General features: G+C 40.2%; 1 protein-coding gene and 1 long non-coding RNA gene across 2 annotated transcripts; both read right to left on the reverse strand.

Moving 5' to 3' along the window:
• Positions 1–4,177: 4,177 nt before the first annotated feature.
• On the reverse strand, positions 4,178–7,421 carry LOC306875445. Its single transcript, XR_013784745.1, has 4 exons — positions 7,296–7,421; positions 7,074–7,186; positions 4,658–4,990; positions 4,178–4,478 (listed from the first exon to the last, which is right to left on the reverse strand). It is a non-coding gene; the product is annotated as an uncharacterized lncRNA (long non-coding RNA).
• A 3,362-nt stretch (positions 7,422–10,783) lies between these two features.
• On the reverse strand, positions 10,784–16,070 carry LOC306875600 (SLAM family member 5-like). Its single transcript, XM_079426278.1, has 6 exons — positions 15,887–16,070; positions 15,406–15,732; positions 13,212–13,511; positions 12,991–13,104; positions 12,778–12,884; positions 10,784–12,242 (listed from the first exon to the last, which is right to left on the reverse strand). Exons 1-6 carry the CDS (start codon positions 15,933–15,935, stop codon positions 12,189–12,191), a joined length of 951 nt encoding a protein of 316 aa, XP_079282404.1. The 5' UTR covers positions 15,936–16,070; the 3' UTR covers positions 10,784–12,188.
• Between the last annotated feature and the right edge of the window lie 1,542 nt (positions 16,071–17,612).

Here is a 17,612-nt window from a genome sequence, read left to right on the forward strand (position 1 = left end):
AAATCTCTCTGCCAGTTACTTTCAGTCTTGTACCGAAATATGCATAGGAGCTCATGAAAGAAGAGCTTTATAGGTTTTGAATAACTGTGTGTGTATGATATATCCAAAAACATAATATTATGGCAAGGTTGCAATGTAAGACAAATGTTTGCTTATGACATGTGTTTGTGATATTTTGAATGCAGTGATTCATTTTGCAAGAGATGTGAGGCATTTTGTGTGTGTAATTCTTGGATTTGTGAGTAAAGTTTTGAAAATGTAAGCAGTTGAAAAAAACTAATACTGAAAGCAGAAAAGAACAACAGTCTACTGTACATTATGAGTATGTAAAGATTGTTAAATGGCACAAAACTGAGTATTAGTAAAAAATTTTTGTGGTAATTATTGTTTTATTAAAGCTGTAGTCTACGATGTTGAAAATCAGTCGAGAAAGCCAGAATTTTTAAAAAACTCATCCCGCCCCTCCACACGCACACCCCTCCCCTCTGTGCTACCTGATCCCTCCCACCGGGAAACGACCTGAACAACGTCACTCAGTCAAGCAGGAGTAAACATGGAACAGAGATGTACCATGTGCGATGTCGGCTAACATTCCAATGCCGACCGGTAGCATGATCATGTTGTCAGACTGATAAAAAGCTATTTATGTAACTGCCATAGAAAAATTGTAAACCAAGAGCTGCTGACAATGCAGTTAAGAAGGATCTTTTTAAATCTTCAGTCTTCAAATTAATTACAGGTAACTTAAATACCATGACTTTCTTTGGCAGCTTTGGTTATAACATTTATGCAACATTATTTTTTTTACAACAATGGATTTCATAGTCATAATCATATTTTATAACGCGTAGAAGCTGATACACCGTGTATTTTAACTTTCGCAGTGATCCATACCTTCTCAGGTTGTGACCCTACAAACACCTTTTATGGCAAAGACAAAAGAAAGAGGATTACCTGACTGCGTTTACAAATCTGGGTAGCAGTTTTATCCTTGACCAGTCAACCTTTGAAATACTTTGCAAATATGTGAGCCACCAGTATGGCCAGTCAACTGCTGAAACTGTGAACGATGCAAGATACAAAGCCTTGCTCCATGGCATCGTCAGCTTTGCCAGAACTATCCATGCCCTTGACAATGCCCTGTACCGGGGAAAGGTAACGTTGGTCCTGGAGTGCTGCTGTCCTGCAGAGTTTAGCTCTACCCTAATCACACACCTGAACAAGCTAATCAATTACTCCAAGATTACTAAGGCTATAGGCAGGTGAGTTTTTTTTTTCAGGGTCGGTGCTAAACTCCGCAGGACATCGGCACTCCAGGACTGATGCTGATTACCCCTGCCTTGTGCCAACACTGCAAAAGGGCAAACTACCAAGCAGCCATAATGAGACGGTGACCTGGATGACTAGAAATCTTGCCCCTGAAAGTGTGTTGCAGGTAGTCCACTGCAGTTGCAAACAAGGCAAAGGTGAGACTGAAAGATGTTCTTGTATGTCTCCAAGACTGTGTTGTACTGATTTATGTCAGTTAAGGTGACCAGACTTACCACTTCCAGACGGGACACGTTCTGCACAGGATTTCTAAATTGTGCATGATTGAACCCCCGAAAAGTGGCATGTCTGGTCACCTTAATGTCAGTGCCAATATTGTGCAAATATTTCCCAGAAAACAGAGGAAAGAGATGCATGGGATGAAGCTCTGATGAGAGTGATAGGAATGATACTGTCATTTTTTAGGGTGATTCTGAGCTGTAATTAATCTATTGTAGAGTTGTCCATTTTTGGCATTGCTAGTTTTTAATTTCTTGATGTTATTAATGCATAAAACACGAATCGAACTGTAAGAAATCCCAGAAGTCACAGCGAGTGGGTAATATACAGAAGCCTGTAAGTTTTTTGCATTCGTAAAATTGTGAAACAGCAAAATAGTTCTTCAGTAAGTAAGAAACCTTTCAAAATATCTTGTTTCACTGCATGTGAGTTTCTGAACATGATGAATGGTGTGATACGCTTCACATCAAATACCTCGTTGAAGTGGTATTAAAGATAGTGGATTTAGTGTGCGTTAAGGGATCTTACCGTATTATGTAAATGATTTGTACAGAATGTTTTTAGAACACTTGAGTTTGAATACTGACTCCATACTGACCTAAATAAAGCAGACCACAGCATATCTCACTGAAGCTGCTTGTGTGTCACAGTGTGTGAAGAGCCTTATGTTCATTCTGCTCTGTCACAAAATACAGACTGACAACAGATTCTGTTTCCCAAACTATTTTGACAATGGGAAAACGAATAGCATGATAATTTTTGACATTTGATTTCTTTGAATTTTGCTTAATTGATACTTAAGTATTTTAAAGTATTTTAATACTCCCCAACATTTAATACTTGTTTCTCAAGTAAATCCTGTGTTTCTGTAACGCCACGCCAGCAGAGGGAGCCCTCGCCCGAGTACTGACTGGTACCACTCCCTCTACTGCTTCTGTGATCACTTCCTGTTTCCATTGTCTTGTTTTGTTTGCTACGTGTATGATTTATCACCTGTTTCTCTGGATTTTTGCCTTTTGGATTCCCCTCTTGTTTGTTTGCTGATTGGACTGAATACTGTGATTTTTGACTTCTTTGCCTGTGACCACGACTCTGATTTTTATCTCACGATTTGGATTGTTGAATGGTTCCTCATTAAACTTCTGCAAATGGATTCTAACACAGCCTCTGCCTCATTACAGTTTCACAACAAATTTATAACCACACTGTCAAATTAGGACAGAGACAACAGTGCCCCATCATTAAAAAAATAAATAAATAAAAAATCAGTATTATCAATCTACACACAGGTAGCAGCATTCATCTGGTCAGTCATCTCCATCATAATCAGCACAGAGAGAAAGTTTAAGAGTGTTTATTTTTTCAGAAAATTATACATGTACAGATATATTATCAAATACAAACTGATCTGAATTAATACATCTGAATCAAGGTCCTTGTAATTAATTAGTGTTCAATACATTTACCAAGAGCACCTTCTGGTGTCCATAAACTAACTTCAACATACAAACATTTCAAAAACACACAACAGTGAAACTTTGGCAATAACTGACCCTTTGCAAGGACCCGTCCGCCTTCGTTACTGTTGCTATGTCCGACAATGTGATATATGCCGATCTCACACGCCACACATGTTCTCATGCAGTGAAAAGTACATCGCGGAGCAGAGGAAACTGACAACACACCAACAGTCAAGACAGAGCAGGCTACTTTTGATATGAAACAAAGTCTCAGCTTTCAAATGTAGTATTTTTTTGGGGAAATTCAAACAATAAATACCATTTTGTGGCTCTTTAATGTGTCATGACAGATTGCTGTAGCAGTTCAAGCAGCATGTGAACCGATCATCTCTTCCTCTTAACTATGCCATGAAATAAACATGAATGAACATTAGAAGGTGTCTTATTTCAATCGTTGATAGACACCATTTTTCAAGTTCAAGTCCACTGGTGTTAATCTACTCTCCTGTCTGGTTTGTCCGACAAAAATGATTTTGACACTGACAAACAGCAACAGATATGTTCATAAGGTTTGGTCTGATCAGTGTTACCCTATCTGTTGGCATTGGTCAGTGCTCGTTTTCACAGACTAAACATGTTGAACTGGCATTTATTGGATCTTGGAATCTCTGAGAAGTGATGTACTATTCTCAGTCAGTGTTGGTCTGCATCTATCGATGCAGTGTGAAATGGCCTTAAGCAAAGAAATATCAACTGTTAATGCTGTCAGAATACTTGAATACTGCAATGGGGTGGACAGCTATACCCTTGGCTTTGTCTGATCTTCTCCGTCATTGTTTTGTAGGTAGAGAGACACACATCTAGAAGTCATAAGGGAACATTGGTGAAAAATATGTAAAGCAGATATTTGAAAGAAGACCAAAGCAGTAAATGCACCATGTAATGTATAAACAACTATAAAGGCATCAATTGAATCTAATGAACATGAGCTTGATGATCATGTACTGTATGTACTGACTGGATTTTCTTTAAAACTGTGTATGATGAATGTTAAATTACCAACAACATCAGAAAAATTATTAGCTTCTGCAATGGATAAAGCAAAAACATTAGTGTAGAGACACTTTGCAGTATTTGTTAGGCAAAGTATTGCTACAAAAGGGACAGACCTGAACATGTCAGACAGAGTTCAGTGATGCTGAGATGTTTAGTCTGGTTGGTGAATGAATACGCCACAACAGCTGTATGAATCATCCAGACACAAAATCTCCAGAGGAAGAGAGAGACTGATGCTGAGATCAGACACACTGATGCTGGACAATAAACTGTTTCCTTTGTACCAGGAGAGAGTCACATCACTCACATTCAACACTGAACACAGCAAGAGGCAATTTGGCACTGATGAACATCCTGGTGAGGATGAAGAACAATGTGAATAGTCTCTAAAGATGACTGGAATGGGAAGAGGAGCTGCAAAGCATGACAGAAAAAGTAAAAGTTATCTATTATAATTTAATTTATCATTTTAGTATTTGCAGGTCATTTCAGCTGTTGTATTGTGCATATCAATTGGATTTTGTACTGACAAATTTCGGCATACTGAGTTCAGACTAGAATTAATTTGTGCATTTGTGACATGAATTACTCACCATACAAAGTAACATTGAATCTCCTCGGTAAGATTTTTGAACTACTGATCTGCAGCTGGTACAGTCCACTGTGTTCAGATATGATGTTTCTGATGGTCAAAGATCCAGTTTGATTGTCCATATGTAGTTTCTCACTGAATCTCCCATCATTTCTGACATATACAAAGTGTAATTGGTCCCTTTTAATAATTTCTGCTATTTGCATACTTTGAGGTCCAAATGTCCATATAATCTGATCTTCCATCTGTACTTCAACATCAGTGTTTAAAGTGACATAATCTCCCTCCATCACTGAAACTGTCTTCACTCCATGTGTCTCAAACACACCTGAAACTGAGATTTAAAATAAACCAGTAAACAAAGCACAAAGCAAATTTAATTTAGCTGAAGAAGCTTAGCATATAAGAGTTTTGCAATGAACAGATGGCTGAAGTCCCTTTGCTTAGTATAATTTGAAGATGAGGGTTTGACATAAAATCCCTAATTTTATCTTTAATGGACAATGTTCATCTCAGTTAAAACCTCACATCATCTGACTATAACCGATTCAAAACCAGCCTACCATCACACCATATAAAACAGCAAATCTAACAAAGTATAGTAAATTTACTATTGTCAAAGGTAGCTATTTGGAGAAAAAAATCCCACCGTTATTAAATTAAATAGGCTATGCCAGTTTTTTTTCGTTAAGCCAAAGGGTCATTTTTTTTACCATCTTTCTTTTATTTTTTTTGAGAATAATATTTTCTATCGCCTCTTAGGCCCATGTAGCCTATAGCCTACTTCTGCTTTTAAAAGCGAAAGCTGTTTTTTAGTCTGGATTGAGGAAGAAGGATTGTTTAAACATGTTATTTCTAAATGTTATAACAAAAAAAAAAAAAAAAGCAGCAGCAGATTCGAAATTCAGAAACATTCCGAATTCATAAATGCTATTTAAACGATCATGTGCATATTGTCTAAACCGCATTTCATGAAATCCGACTTACCACTTGTTAACAGAACGCACAGGTAGATGAAAACAGTGCCTGAAATCACATTCCTCGAAAGATGTCCGAACAATCCGTGATAAAGTCCGCATAATGCAGTGAATTAAGTCTGCTTCATATGGAAAAGAGCATAAACTGAAGATTTCATGAAAAAATATATAAACTAGGGATGTAACGGTATGAAAATTTCTAATCACGATTATAGTGACCAAAATTATCACGGTTATCAGTATTATCACGGTATTGTTAAAATGTGCTGGAGATGTTCAAAAAGTACCGAAACATAAATCACTTCACCAAGTTTCATACTTAAAAATCAACAAACAGCAAATAAAATGACTTTTTGTTTGCATAATCACTAAAACAATAACATTACCAATGAGGTCTGGATTTTAAATGACAATTTGACTGACACCAGTTTAATAGCATGTTCAAATAAATAATGTAAATGTTCAAATAAAGCTTTGAAAAAGTTTAACATAAAGGTAGACCACACATTTCAGCCTTTAAAGAAAAGGGTTAAATTAAAATGATAATTAATAAATGATTATATGTATTTTATCTGCTCCATAAATAATCCTATATAGCATATCTGAATTGTTTAAATGTACATAAGTTTGTTTTTCATCAACCGGTTAAAATTTACAGCAGGTCATGCAAATTTGGTCAATTTTTTGGCCAGACAGAAACTGCACACAGGCTGAATGTAAATAAGTGTCTGTAAATCCACTCTCTGGCAGCAGGTGGCGCTTTATACGGAAAAGCTGAATTACAGCTGATTCCTGTGAACTCCGCGAACACTTCCTTTAGGTATTACATGGAGCTAAGATGAAAACAAAATGCCATCGAATTGTTTCTGAAGACAGTCAGATCCTTCAGAGGTACATTCATATGATTAATTCATTGATAGATTAATTTGTATAATTCCCTTAGCACTCTTTTAAAACCTCCCAGCTTTTCCGCCCTATTTTCACTCAGAACGAAACTACTGTGCTGCTGTGCGCTCGTGAGACTGTTACTGAAAACTCTGCTTTATGCTGGACAGTATTTATTTATCGCGAGTTGTTTAAATCACGGTAATCGAATACGGTTTTAATGATAATTAAAATATGAAACGGTAATACTAACCGCGGGGAATTTTATCATGATTTATCGTCAAACCGGTAATCGTTACATCCCTAATATAAACTAATGAATTACTGTCACGGATCTGCCTGCTTTTCACCAGTCACGTCACTCATGCACCTGTTTCTACCTGCCTCTGATCACGCTCACCTGCTCCTCATCAAGTCCCTCGTTACCTCCTCCTATAAAGACACACACCGCCAAACACTTGATCTCCGGCATCGTTAATCCGAAGAGGACTGCTAGTGCTACCCCAAGCCTAGTACTACTGCCTTTCTGTGAAATTTACCTGATAAACTTCTTACCTCTTGTGTGTATGCTCCTAGGATTCCTTGTCTGTCTGCTCCAGGAAACCCTCCAAGTCTGCTCCTTGACGGCGGTGTGTGTCTCCTTCGTTCAGTCCTTTGCTCCGTATCTCCTGCAAGACAAGATCCAGAGTTACTCTCCAGCGACTCAATCCAAGATTCCAAGTCTCACACACACCTCTATTCCCCATTACTGCCTCACTGCTGGTTCAATATACTTACCCATAACCATCTTTCTGTCTCCGGGCCTCTTCTATGACAGAATGCCGGACCAACACTGATGATCAGCAGTATAGAGGACCAGACCCACTCCGTAACATGGACTGCATTTTCCTGCCCCCTGAGGATGAACTCCTCCAGACGTCTCAGGATGGCCGCCCCATAGAGGAGTATGTGGAGGATTTCCTCGAGCTCGCCCACTGCGTGCCGTGGACGGATGGGACATTGAAGGTCGTCTTCTGGGGTGGTCTGGATAAACACCTGTCCCGCCGAGCGCCACCTATCACCACCCCGGGCTCCTTCCAGGAATACCTGAATTATGTTCTTTACCTCGCGGGTTCATCCCTTACTGTGAAGGAGGTCCCAGCCGTCCAGCTTCCACCCGCGGTAATGAAGTCCCCCAATCTACTTGCTGCAGAAACTGTCACAGACTTCTACAAAGGATTGTGGTTCTTGAAACAAAGTTACTTTCTGGACTTCCAAATCAGGTGGAACACACAGCAGATGGTCATCACGGACCCCCTCAGCATACAGCCGGTGAGTCCTGTGAATCTAGTGAATTTCAACAGTTTATACATGTAGAGGAAAAAGCCGAAACAGATTGACAGACAAATCGATGGCACAAACAGGGAGCGAGACCCAAAGGCAATCGAGACATCAGATTATCACGAGTATCTCGTATTGCTGCCGTAGCATCCTCTACCACAGATACGGCTATGACAAGACTTGTAAACACTGGTATCCTACCACCCCCTATACATCTTGAGAACAGATTTGAAGCATTAATGAATGTGGATGAGGAATCCCCAAATGTGACTAAACACGGATCAAATCATCCAACAGCTAACATCGCTACTAACAGGCGTTCAAGGTCGAGCAGACAACGGCTTTCAGCTCAGAGCACAGCCGAGCCCAGGACTCTGATAGTGGGTGACGCTATTATCAGAAACATTAGTAGCAGGACTACAACTACATACTGCTTTCCTCAAGCAACTGTCTCTGATGTGAACAAAGAACTTCGGAACATTCTGATGAAGCACAAGACTGCAAATCGAGTCATCATCCATGTGGGGAAGAATGATATTCGGAAGGAGCAGTCAGAACTCCTTAAGAAGGATTTCAGTGAGCTCTTTGAAACTCTTCAAAGTCTTGAAGTTCAGTCGTTCATCAGTGGACCACTCCCAGCAAGGGGAACTAACATGTTTTCACGGTTGCTTGGGCTAAATACAGGGCTACAAAGAAACTGCAGTATAAAAGGAGTCAACTTCATCGACAACTTCAATCTTTTCTGGGGCCACAGACAACTGTTTAAACTGGATGGCCTTCACCCAAACAGACTCTGTGCAAGAGTGCTAAAAGACAATATATATTTCTCCCTCTGTCATCCTTCAGCGGTGTGTGCCAATCTACTCGGCCTGAATGGCACACACACACCTGGACAGAATATGAGTGACCACAGGACAAGTCAGAAATCTTGGGGTGATTCTGGAGACAGACCTTAGTTTCAGTAGTCATGTCAAAGCAGAAACTAAATCAGCATACTATCATCTCAAAAACATTGCAAGAATTAGATGTTTTGTTTCCAGTCAAGATTTGGAGAAACTTGTTCATGCCTTTATCACCAGCAGGGTGGATTACTGTAATGGTCTCCTCACCGGCCTTCCCAAGAAGACCATTAGACAGCTGCAGCTCATCCAGAATGCTGCTGCCAGGATTCTGACTAGAACCAGAAAATCTGAGCATATCGCACCAGTCCTCAGGTCCTTACACTGGCTTCCAGTTACATTTAGGATTGATTTTAAAGTACTTTTACTTGTTTATAAGTCACTCAATGGCCCAGGACATAAATATATTGCTGATATGCTCACTGAATATAAACAAAACAGACCACTCAGATCATTAGGATCGAGTCAGTTAGAAATACCAAGGGCTCACACAAAACAAGGGGAGTCTGCTTTTAGCTATTATGCGGCCCGCAGTTGGAACCAGCTTCCAGAAGAGATCAGATGTGCTAAAACATTAGCCACATTTAAATCAAGACTCAAACCTCATCTGTTTAACTGTGCATTTGTTGAATGAACACTGTGCTATATGTCCGAACTGACTGCAATGAATTTTATGTATAATCATTTTCTTTAAATTTATTTTAAATCAATTTCTATATCATTTTAAAATTCCTTGTTTTTATTATTTTTATTTCCATGTTTTAATTGATTTTTAATGTCTATTTCACTTTCTTTTATGTAAAGCACTTTGAATTACCACTCTGTATGAAATGTGCGCTATAAATATACTTGCCTTGCCTTGCCTTGGTCCCGTCCAGCTTCGCGACTCCCGTGCGCCCTCGAGTGCCCGCTCCTCCAGAGCGCCCCACAGGGCCCTCTCCTCCAGAGCGCCCCCCGGAGCCCTCTCCTCCAGAGCAAGAACTCCTCAAGAACGTCCCACGGAGCCTGTACCTCTAGAGCACCCTCAAGTCTTAGCGCCACTAGAGCGCCCTCAAGTGTCTGCGCCTCTAGAGCGCCCTCATGTGTCCCTGCCTCGAGTGCGCCCGCTAGAGTCCGCGCCTCTAGAGCGCCCTCAAGTGTCTGCACATTTAGGGTGTCCTCTAGTATCTGTACCTCCAGATCGGTCCCAAGTAACCTTCCCATCGGAGCACCCCCTAGTGCCAGCTCCTCTGATGTGGAAGCTCCCCCAGGGAAATTTTTTGGGGGGGCCATAGGGTCACTGCCTGTGTGGCCGGGCCGGAGGCCAAGGCCACTGGACCCCTTTACCCGCCTTGGCTGCCTGAAAGGATAAAACCATGGCCCTCCGAGCCCCCAGTTCCTCCATGGCCTCCCAAGTCTCCATTTCCGCCATGGCCTCTCGAGTCTCCAGTCCCGCCATGGCCTCCCGAGTCTCCAGTTCCGATATGGTCTCTGGAGTCTCCTGATCCGCTTTTGAAGGAGGAAAAATAAACCTTTGTTGGATGTGGCATGTACCTGAGTAACTGAAGTCCTATGTTTTGACATATAGTACTGCACAGCAAAAGCCAAATTATATACATACTCGCTGAAGAAATGTTAGAGTCAGTGTACAATTAGCAGGGGCGCCATAATGGGTGAAAGGTTAGGAAGATTCCAAGTTTTCTACTGAGTTGAGGTAAGGACACACACACACACACACACGTTGGTTTTTGTGGTTTATGGGGACTCTCCATAGGCGTAATGTATTTTATACTGAACAAACTGTGTGTGCTATTGCCCTACACCAACCCTACACCTAAACTTAGCCCTCACAGGAGACTTTGTGCATTTTTAGATTTTCAAAAAAACACCATTTAGTATGTTTTTTAAGCCTTTTGAATTACGGGGACATAGGCAGTGTCCTCATAAACCACCTTCATATTGTAATACCTCTGTCATACCCATGTCATTATACAAATTTGTGTCCTGATAAACCACATAAACATGCACGCACACACACACACACACACACACACACACGTTGGGTTTCCAGACATAATGGTTTTTATATTGTATTAAACTGTATTACCGCTTACTCTAACCCAACCCCTCACACAAAACTTACTATCCTTGTGGGAACATTTGCTTCAAGGATATAAAACTGACATATCTAATAATAAACGATCTATGCAGAAAATATCAAGGCATTCTAAACATTTTACAAAAAAATACACAAAACATGCAAAATGTATACACCATTATGTAATCGGTTATGTATTAAACCACAGCATTAATTGATAATACTGAAAGCAGAAAACAACAATAGTCATACTACTGTACAGTATGAGTATGTAAAGATTGTTAAATGGCACTGTAAGGGTGGTTTCCCTACAGTGATTCAGGCTGTAGGATTGCCGAATAGAGAGAGGAAGAAAAAGAGAGAGAGAGGGCAGAACCCCACGAAGATCTTCTTTTATCACTTCCTTGACCATTTGACCATGTGACTAAAACCCAAATGTGACAATTATATATACACAAGGTGTGACAATTATGTATACATAATGCAATGTATAAACATGATGGCCTACAGGCCTTGATCACTATCAGCACCCCTGTGCCTTCAGGAATGCCAAATGGCTCTTTTGTTATTGAATAGAGGTTTGGGACAGGAAAGCAGAAGTCTTTGATTATTTTTGACCCTACAGCACAAAACTGAGTATTAGTACAATTTTATGTTAATTAAAGCTAAAAAATACACGTCTACAGTACACAGCATGTTTTTCTGAGCTCAAGCTCACAGATAAAATGTCAAATAACAGTGAAAAGATTCCAGCATTAGAGCTTATTAAGCAGGAACAAGTCCTGTCTGACAACTAATAAAACTAACAGCAGGTTAAAATTATGGACTTAAAAGAATGCCAAACATTCATGCTTTTGGGGGGGGGGGGGGGGTGCGGTGGTAACAACAGCTTCCCCATGAATATCATTTCATATCAAGTCAGAGGAGGCTTGCTACACTCCAAAAAATACTGCACATAATTGTTAATATTCAGTATGTATGAATCAATAATATTCACATGTTCACTAGCATGGGATTTCAGTGCAAGCTTGAGAAAATCTTGATACTAAAATAGTGACACAGTGAAGTTCTTGCTTTTGCTTCCTGGATGATTTAAGATTTTCATAAGACACTGTTTTTACTTTTCTCTGTTGATTGTTAATCACTGGTGGAGCTGTAGAAAGTCAGCTGGCAGTTCTGGCACTGGTCATTAATGCCGGAATGTATTTCACTGCATGCAAATCTATCTTTGTCCGATAGAGGTATATTTTCAAAGGTCAGTTGAAAATCAGTCAAATATAAAATTAATTCCATTGAGTTCTTCTGTCTTCCTCTTTTGTATCAGAATGGCTGGTTAGAAGACAATTCCAGACATATAAATGCCGCAGCGAGACATTAGTGTCGCCTGACAATCCTGGAGTATAGTACTTCCTCTGTCCCATTAGCTTTCTGAAAGACAGCACAAAATTACTTCACTAAACAAAAGATTTCGATAAGTTAAAGTCATTAATTTCACCATGACAGTACATACAAATTGTGTATCATTGTGGTGTTTATAGACTGCAGAGAGAAAGAGACCTCTGGGCCCATAATTTTCCATTGAGGGCTGATCAAAAATACTAATTGTTAGTGTTTAATTACAGACCGTCTAAATGCTCCTAACATAATGCACAGAATATCTTCTATATTTTGACAGGTTTAAGTGATCATTATTTTATAGAATGAGATATTTTCCATGTAAGAAGACTTACATTTCATTCTGTTCCTCATACAAAGCCAAAGCTATCGACTTCAGAAGACTTGGATTATCACACAGTCATCTGAACTATATATGTTTTTGTCATTTTGCAGCTCGACAGCCCCATCCTCAGTAATAAAAGTGACCTGGATAATCTTTAAAATTTCATCTTTTGTGTTTCACAGAATAAAATAAGTCATGTGAGTTGTGGACATGCTGATAAATGGTGTTTCATGAAAATCTTACCTGTTTCTGTTCATTTTGTCTAAGAAATCCTGTTTCAGCATATTGTACCACTACATCTTCTGTCTGGACTGTTTCCATTGTATTCACACAAGGTTCAAAACCATTTCCTGAAGTTTTAGAGTTAGGATAGGGTTAATTTCTCAATTACTAATATCCATTTTAATGCAAAAGTACTAATACTTTCTTGTTATAGGAACAGAAGACAAGGCTTACTTTTTTGTGGCGCTCTTTTGCGTTTCCGGTAGAGAAAGTACATCACACTCACGAGTACAACCAGAGCTACAGCAGACATACATGCAGGACGGACTTTATTTACAAGAAAAGATTCTAAAATGGAAAGAAAGCAGTTAACTTTGGCCTCACATCAACAGTGCATTTACAGACCCAGAACCAATATTCTTTCTATATACTTGATGAAATTACTGTTGAATTACCTGGAGATGTCTGGCAGAGTTCAGTGATGTCCAGATGTTGGGTCTGGTTTCTGATGGGATTGTTGAGCACACAGCTGTAGGTGTTGTTATCCTGATATTCCACCTCCAGAGGTAGAGAGAGACTGATGCTGAGATCAGACACACTGATGCTGGACAATAAACTGTTTCCTTTGTACCAGGAGAGAGTCACATCACTCACATTCATCACTGAACACAACAGTGAACAATTCTGGTTTGTTGATGTTTCAGATGAAGAACACTGTGAAGAGTCTCTGGTGATGACAGGAACAGGCAGACGAGCTAGGAATATAAAATATTATTTCAGGAACAATGCATTATTGACATCTAAACAATTAAGACATCTTTAAATACAAAGTTCTTTCATGAAACTCTAGATGGTGCAAGCTAATAGGTCCTTAACTCAGTCTGTTATTAATCACATTCTCATCTTCTACATGGCGCAGGTGATTTATGGTTTCTGTCCAAAGCGGGGTTAGGTGTAGGTCATACGAATTGGGAAACTTGTAATACATACGATTAAAATATGTATGAATTACCATGAGATCGGGGTGTTTCTGTGACATCAGCAGTCAAAGAGCTTGTTGCTCAACATTCAAACATTTAACATACTAATTCCTAAATAAGCAATCATAATCAAAAAGTTTTAACAGTGTTTAGCAATCTTGCATTTGAAGACTGTTCGTTATAATGAGAGGATTCACAGCTTCCAGAATTTAGGACTGAACAAAACTCTGCGTTTTGAGCGGTGAGTGGATTCTGATTAACTGAAATGCCTCTGATTGGCCATTGTATTCCAGAAATCAACAGATATGTCTATAGGGCCTCCCTGCTGAAAAAAAAAAGATGGTTGGCTGGTTTTAGCTGGTCATTCAGCCTGGTCTTAACTGGTCAGCAGGCTGGTTTTAGAGGGGTTTTGGCCACTTCCTTAGTTAGTCAGGCAGGGAGACCCGCTGGAACAACCAGCTAAAACCAGCTTGACCAGCCTAGCCAGGATGGGAGACCAGCTAAAACCAGCTACTTCCAGCTTAAACCAGCTAAGACCAGCCAACCAGCTTAGGCTGTTTTTTTGTTGTTGTTTTTTTTTACACCTGGTCACTTAATGCATTTTCTCTGATCGGCTAGTTATCCGAATGCGAAAAGACCAGGTGTAAATGCTCTGAAATGCTTTCAAGATTAATTTAAATCCAATCTCTCAAACCACTTCAGGGTGTCACGGTGATGAAGGATTCAGATGCAGAGTAGAGCAAGAGAAAAGTTTATTTTTGCCACCAAAACACAAAATAACAGAAACAATATATAACCACACAGGCTGCTGGATCTCCGTGCTACGAGTCCTGTAGCACAAGGGAACAGTGGGTCAGAAACAGAGAAGTGAGATTCTCCACACAACACAAGCAATGACAAAAACAATACTCACAACGAGGAACGGAAAAACAGGGACATATAAGGGAGTGGGGGAATGAACGACAGGTGGGGGAGAGTCAGCTCGTGATCCGTGCCCTCCCGCTGCACGGTCAGCACTGATTGCCCAGACCACGAGCTGCCGCACATGACAGGACAACACAGACAGCACGAGGAGCCGAGAAGCCACCCTGAACCGTGACACAGGGGGTGGTCTGGGATGCATTCCAACTGAAACTGGACAAGTATAAATGCATCTGACTGTTAAAACCACTATGTAAACTTTACTCCTCACAAAATATTAAAATAATAAATGTATGAGAGAGTGTTAAAGGCTATATGACATGTTATAGTCAGATATGACAGCTCTAATGGAACGCATTGCTGTGGATGAGTAGTTTAGTATCTTGTCAGCAAATAACTGACGAGCCGCGAATAAAACTGTTCATGCAGTTTCTTGTTTTCTTACACTCAGCAGCATGCATGCATTGGCTTGTATTGCATTTCTTTTGCCTCCTGCTTTATTGGGGGTAAATTCATACATGTCTGTGGATGAATTGGTAGCAAGTCTTGCTCACATTAACATTGCCATGTATATTACCATGCTGATCTCTCTGAGAGTTGTCATGACATAAATATTATTGTGTCAATACAAGCAAAATGAACAGTGTGTTGAAATTTTAAAATAATTTCTGTTTTCAACTTTGACTTCTGGTGGTGAACTCAAAATATAACACACAATCTGGATTAGCATGAGAATCAATTTACTCACCATATACAGTAACAATGAAATTCTTGTATACAGTTCCCCTCGTGCTGAAGATGGCTAGTTTATAAAGTCCAGAGTGTTCAGATCTGATGTTTCTGATGGTCAGAGATCCAGTTTGAATGTCCATCTGGAGTCTGTCTCCAAATTTCACATTACTGTTAAACATATTAATGACCTGATTATTGATTTGAGCTATACGAGTGTGTTCAGGTCCAAACATCCAAAGTAGCAGATCCTCTCTCTGTAATTTAACATCACTGTTTAGAGTGACAGATTCTCCCTCCATCACTGATAATGACTTCACTTCATCTGTATCGCTGCCAAATGCACCTGGAGAAAACAGACAGTGTATGAGTCTCAGTGAGTAAATAAAAACCTGTTTCAGGTCAAACAGAACGAAGTGAGGAAAATCTAAAATCATCTTAAGTCAAACAAGACCATACTATTACCAAATTATATTTCATAAAAATGATATAAAACATACCACTCAAGATCAAGAGACCCAGACAGAATAAAGTTGCTGTGTTAATCATTTTCCATTTATCAAAGGCTCTTTGTTTTTAATAACTTCCAATTGCACAATTCAATCATCATCTACTCCACTAATGGTCACATATGGCCATAGAAGAATTAAAAGCGTTTACAAGTGAAGGACAATCCAGCAATGTGAAGATGGGTTAGAACTCTCTCTCTTCCTCTTTCTCCTTCCCCCTCAAATTCCTGTTTTTATTTATCATAGGTTTCATCTTAAAAGCAATCTAGCTGTTCTTTAACTGGCCATAATTTTGCAAGTAACTTCAATTACATTTTTAATTACACTGTTAGTCATGTCAAATGCTGCTGATAGATGTGTGATACATCACCATGTTTGAAAACTAATATGTTATCGTGTAACCTCAGAATGAACATAAGCACAAGTACCCCTTTTCCACCAAAGCAGTTCCAGTGCTGGTTCGGAGCCAGAGCCTAGTTTCGAACCGGTTCTTTGTTTTTCGACATCCAAAGCACCAGCTCCGAACCAGGAAAAGTGGTTCGTAAGTAGCACCAAAACATTGCTGGGCTAGAAGAAAGAACCGCTTGCGTCAGGGGCTGGGGGCTGGGTTACCGTGACCAACAAGATGAACAGAAACTTGGACCGCCATATTTGAAATAGCAGCTAAACGCTAACACGTTTGATTCGCCGTATTTGGATCTGTATTGGCTCTCTAGCATGTGGAAAAGCAACCGGTTCTTAAAGGGCTCGCCAGTCGAACTAACTAAGAACCGGCTATAGCACTGGCTCTGAACTAGCACCTGGAACTGCTTAGGTGGAAAAGGGGTAAGGGAGAAAAATACAGGGCCCTGGATTTACTCACAAAACAAGAAGAAAAAAACGAGCAAAACATGCTTACATAGGGTTTATATTTACACTTCAGCATATATAAAGTCATAACAACAATCTCTTTTTGAGATTAAAATTGTCTTGGCCTCCTGCTCTGCCGGCACCATCCTGGCACCTGTGTCTGCCTCCGTGTCCAGGACCTTTTCCGCTACACGGGCCTGGCCTGGCCCGCCATCCCTCCCCCTGTTCCACCTCCCTCCGGACTTTTGGGGTTTTGGTGGAACGTCTGGAAGCCATTCCTTAACGGAGGGGTCATGTTACGAGTCCGGGTCTTGCGCTTCTCCCTGTTGCCACAGGAGGCCGCCATCTCCCGTCCTCCCGGACTCATCTCCCGTAAAAACAGATACACCTGTCACATCACACACACCTGTCCCACTCATTACACCCGCAGCTGTTCCTCATTGCCATGGACTATATAGTCTCCCCTCTCCCACCACGCTGCCTGGTTTCATTAGATGTGTTTGTATTTGTGATTTCATGTATATGCTGGGTAAAGGTAGTTGTTTGTTTTCTAGTGTCTGCTCTGGTCTGGGATACATGCACTGCATTGCCGTTCGTATCCCAGTCCTTTTCTGTTTTGTTTTTTTGTGCCGTGTTGGCCTTTTTGTTTCTATTAAATTCCCTCACCTGCATTTGGACCCAGACTCCGTCTTTTCCACGGCACCCTCGCAGCGTACCGTGACAAAAATAAGTCTAAATTGTCTTTAAGTCTAAAGGTTCATCTATTAATTCAGCATGAAAGATGACTACTAAGCTCTTTTAGCTTAATTCTGCAAAACATTTTCACATTTGTTACCAGTGACGTGTAAAGGGTTTCACATGACCATAA

The sequence above is a fragment of the Barbus barbus genome (assembly GCF_936440315.1).
Source record: "Barbus barbus genome assembly, chromosome: 9".
NCBI lineage: Eukaryota > Metazoa > Chordata > Actinopteri > Cypriniformes > Cyprinidae > Barbus > Barbus barbus.